The 4563-nt window shown below is 38.2% G+C and overlaps 1 protein-coding gene across 2 annotated transcripts; it reads right to left on the bottom strand.

Moving 5' to 3' along the window:
• Positions 1-1238: 1238 nt before the first annotated feature.
• LOC109054314 lies at positions 1239-4188 on the bottom strand. 2 transcript variants are annotated; one of them, XM_042759373.1, is made up of 3 exons: positions 4055-4188; positions 3417-3486; positions 1239-3134 (listed from the first exon to the last, which is right to left on the bottom strand). In XM_042759373.1, the coding sequence occupies exons 1-3, from the start codon at positions 4065-4067 to the stop codon at positions 1544-1546; spliced, it is 1674 nt and encodes a 557-aa protein (XP_042615307.1). In that variant the 5' UTR covers positions 4068-4188; the 3' UTR covers positions 1239-1543. The 2 variants fall into 2 exon arrangements, with proteins under 2 accessions (XP_042615307.1, XP_042615309.1); XM_042759375.1 differs by having other exon boundaries at positions 3417-3578; positions 4053-4163.
• Between the last annotated feature and the right edge of the window lie 375 nt (positions 4189-4563).

The following is a 4563-nucleotide window of genomic DNA, read 5'->3' as shown; positions in this document are numbered from 1 at the left end:
ATCCCTACTCTAAGGTAGGATCTGCCTCAGAGACCTATTCCATATGTAGTACTGCCCCCTAGGTCAGTCCATATCAGTATCTCCACATGTCACCTCCCTACAGGTAGGATGTAGCCTCTGTAGTGACCTATTCCTAAAGGCTCATTTCCCCTCCGTTCTGCCAGGCTGAAAGAACAAATAGGAAAGATTTGAAACATTCTTTTATTGAAGGTTGAAATCCCTTCCAAAAACTTTTTTTTTGTGGCTGGAACAGCAGCATGGCCTTCTCTGGCAGCTATGTTCTCACCATTTGGTCCCCTTCGGTACCAAGGTCAGTGAATTTGTTTACAAGTTTACAACTTTGACGTAGCTTTTGTCTTTTGATGCCATGGCTTGTCCACATTTTTAGCACCACAGGGTTATGATGGTGTTTAGGTTGTGGTATTTTCTATAGACCCCTAATATCGTCACGACATAACTCGTAGTTACCATCAGATAGGGAACATCTTGGTTACGTACGTAACCCTCATTCCCTGATGGAGGGAACATTATGTCCCCATGCCACAACCTTGAACCATTCGCTGGTGCTGGGACACATTCTTGGCTTCTCAGTGTAAAACCTGAATGAGTGGATGCAAACTGTCACCCTACATACCTGAATGCACAGGAACAGGTTCAGCATGCAAATTCTCATTGGTGTTTCCTCTTCGACTCAGAGATGATTGGCCTCCCAAGTTAGACCACTAAAGTCATCACGACATATCATCTCTGTTCCCTCCATCAGGGAACGAGGGTTACGTATGTAACCAAGACGTTATTTTACTTCTTCTTATGTCTTTTGTTAATTAATTTTACCATTGTAAAACTTTAGTATGAGAGTGGCCGCTGTCGTGAGAGAACTCCGCTCAATTCCTGTGCTAGTCAATTCCTGTGCTAATTAATTCCATGGATGTGAACTATTCTTCTGCACTTTTGAACTCTATCACCATCTGCACTTTTGAACTCTATCACCATCTCTGTATGAATCATTTTGAATAAAATAATTTTCAAGTATTGGTTGAGGCACCTGAGATTGAGAACTGAATGATGGCCATCGTCTATTTTTATTTCTTTTGTAATAAATGGGTCCTCCGTGAGCTTCCCTGTGACAAAATATTCTCTGTATATATCTGTTGTTCATTTCTGTTTAAACTTCTCATGACTTTTTTTTTTTTTTACAGTTTGCACACACTGAAAGAGTAAATGAGCCAATTCAAGGACAGATTTGTTAACTCTTTTTTTATTTTTATTCCCATATGAATTTAACATAGTATACAACAATATAAACATAATACATATTATAGCAAAATCTGATGGTGCAGTTTCATATTTTAAGAATTTTTTTTTTTTTATGTGACTTTCACGTTGCAAAATTAAAATAGCTGAAATCTTTTTAGTGTAACAAAAAGAATCCTCTGGTTTATAGACGTTCTGTAAATACACCTGTGCACAGTCAGTCAACAGCAATGATTTATCATTGTAAGAAGCAGGTTTCTACTTTCATTGTTCACTGTACTGCATTCAGTCATTGCTGAGACAGGAAAATTTTTGCCAGACCAGCTTTCAGATAACTCAGAGCATCTTTATTTGCTTCTTCAGTTACAGCTTTTCTCCTCATTTCCTCCAGCTCTCGCACCCAGTCTTCTTCCCCAGCCTCCCTCACTCTGGGGATGAAGAAGTCCAGATGCTGAAGAGTGAAGGCAGAGTCTGGTTTTAATGCGATCTGAGACAGATGCTTGATGGTCTGGTAAGCTTCGGACAAAAGATTTGACTTTTGGTCTTCAATATCCTTCAGATCTTTGTCAATATGTTGCATTAAAAACAAAAACATTTTGGTTTGTTCTTGAGTTTTTTCATAGTCCATTTTTATAGAGTCAAATTCTATTGTAGTGCTTGATGTTCTGATGACATATTTCTTGTCTTCTTTGAGGTGTTTGCTGTGGTGACACTTCCCTGTGCACACGGTGCAGTAGCCGTCTTTCATGACTTCACATTTGCTGGGATTAGAAACCCACCAGCAGTCAAACTCATGACAGTTTTCCTCACAGATGGTGCAGGTTGTCGCCTTCCTGTGTTTCCATGATTTGCTCTCGATGGGCACCTTCTCTTTGACAATCTTTTTTACTTTAATGGTGAAGTTTTGACACTCCTCAATCTTTTCCTTGTTTTTCTTCATTGCCTCCTGGATCTGGTGTTTTTCAGCTATTTTCATCTCCTTTTCTTGAACTCGCAACGTTAAGTTGCAGATTGATGCTTCAAACTGAATTCGCTCCATCAGGACATCTGAAGTCAACTCTAAACTTCTTCTGTTCCTTGCAGTCAGAGACTGAAGGAAATGCCTCATGCCTTCCACACTGTCTTCCCAGGCGTCTCTTTGAGCGCGAACGTGACGTTCTTTAGTGCGACGTGCATCTGCCTGCCGGTTGTTAAATAAGAAATAAACAGGTTGGCCGCTTTTGTCTCTTCTGCAGGGGATTCTAGCTTTATTAATGGCACTAATGACGTTTGTGGGTGGCAGACCATCAGAGTGTGTGATTAGGAACACAATGTTGTTTACAATGTCATTCCCAAACAAAGACAGAATTGAACTGATAATGTAATGCTGTCTGTCTGAGAGACGATTCTTAGACGCCTGAGTCACAAAACACACAGCATCGACTTCACGAACTCCATCATTGCTCTGAAACAGTGCAGATAAATTCTCAGCAACTTCTAGATCTTTGTCCAGTCCTCTAGTGTCTCCGTACCCTGGAGTATCAATGATGGTGAGAGATATGGGACTCCTTATAGGAAAGACCTCATACATGGTGATTTCAGAGGTTTGTGATTCTGATTGATCTCCGGCTTCTTCTTCTGTAATTTCATACCATATTTCATCCTCAAACTTCACTCCCAGTAAGAAGTTGACCATGCTGTTGATGATGGTGGTCTTGCCGACGCCGGTCTCTCCCACCAGCAAAATGATTTTGTTTGGTTTACTGGTGTCTTTTTTCCCATAAGTCCATTTTCTGACTTTTCGATTGTCATCAAGATCTTTCCTTTCTGTATGTAGACGGAATCGTTTTGGAGGACCTGGATGAATCAAAGCTAGTCTACGTGGTGGAAGCTTCGGCCTTCTGTAAAACACAGATGGAGGACAATCAGAATGTTTGGGTAACAAGAACTTAAATTCCTATTAACCATTTTGTGATTATGTAAAATCTAAAAATGTAATTCATACTTTTCAGCATGAATATAATCTAATTCAGAAACAATGTTTTAGACTGGGAAGTCCTTCTGAATATAGATAGCATATAAAAGATTGACATTTAATTTCAGACAAACCAGCCTTAATACAACAATCAAAGTTTTGTTTAAACACCCATATATTTCAATAATCTATAAAAACATTCTCTTACTGCATATTTGAATGTTCAGTCACACTACTGCAGCTGCGTTGACAGCGGTTACGGGGAAATTCCATTTTTGCTGGGGTTAAAGGGACAGTCCACCAAAAATTAAAATGCTGTCTTCATGTAATATCTCTCATATCATTCCAAACCTGTATGACTTAATTACCTCTGTGGAACACAGAAAATAAATAAATAAATAAATACATAAAAAAAAAATTGAAGAACACTGGAAACCTAACAAAACTGGGCCCTATTGCAGTCATCACCAATATTTTTTTAAAATGTCTTCCTTTGTGTGTGTGTGTGTGTGTGTGTGTGTGTGTGTGTGTGTGTGTGTGTGTGTGTGTGTGTGTGTGTGTGTGTGTGTGTAATACTCCACGCATTGCTTAAATCTTTCATTTAAGATCCAGTAATCAAAATTATGTCTGTTCTACAAGTGGATCAAGGGAGCAAAAGTTTAATAATAGAAAATTTTATAATGTTGCTGATTTAGTCTGAATATATATATATATATATATATATATATATATATATATATATATATATATATATAAATATATATATAGTAGATAATTTACATAAGAAATAATACATATTGTTTAAAACGTGTTCTTAAAGTAAGAGCATTTATTCAATACTTACACCATTCGAGACCATATCGTTGTAGAGTTGTCGCAGCGATGCTCTTGAGTCATTTGTGAAATGTCTCAAGGAAGAGGTTATGAATAAGAAAATCTTTCCTGCTCTAAAACAGTGGAATTCCACACGCACGCGCGTGCACATTGATGTACTGTATCTCCCGCAGGCTTCGTTCAGGGAAGGGAGTGGCCTCAAAATTAAAGGTGAATGACGCAACAGTACGCCAGCAGGGGGCACCCATACTTCATTTAAACCAGTTTTATTGCTGAAATACAAAGTAAATGATACAGTTTTTACAGTGTAACCATCTAGCGTAGATTGAACATGGTTATTGATCTAGTCGGCATCAGACATCTGAACTTTTTGGTTACAAATGCAAATAGAAAATAGTGTGCTTGCCCGACGATGCTATTTTTAACTTTTGGATGTGCATACTCTGGCTCTTTCTTTATGTGAATGCAAATAGACCCACTGGATTATTTTTTTTATTTTTTTTCATTTTCATAATGCTTGA

This window comes from Cyprinus carpio, chromosome A7 (genome assembly GCF_018340385.1).
Source record: "Cyprinus carpio isolate SPL01 chromosome A7, ASM1834038v1, whole genome shotgun sequence".
NCBI lineage: Eukaryota > Metazoa > Chordata > Actinopteri > Cypriniformes > Cyprinidae > Cyprinus > Cyprinus carpio.
Note: the sequence above shows the minus strand (reverse complement) of the source record. Positions and strands in the feature narration are given on the sequence as shown.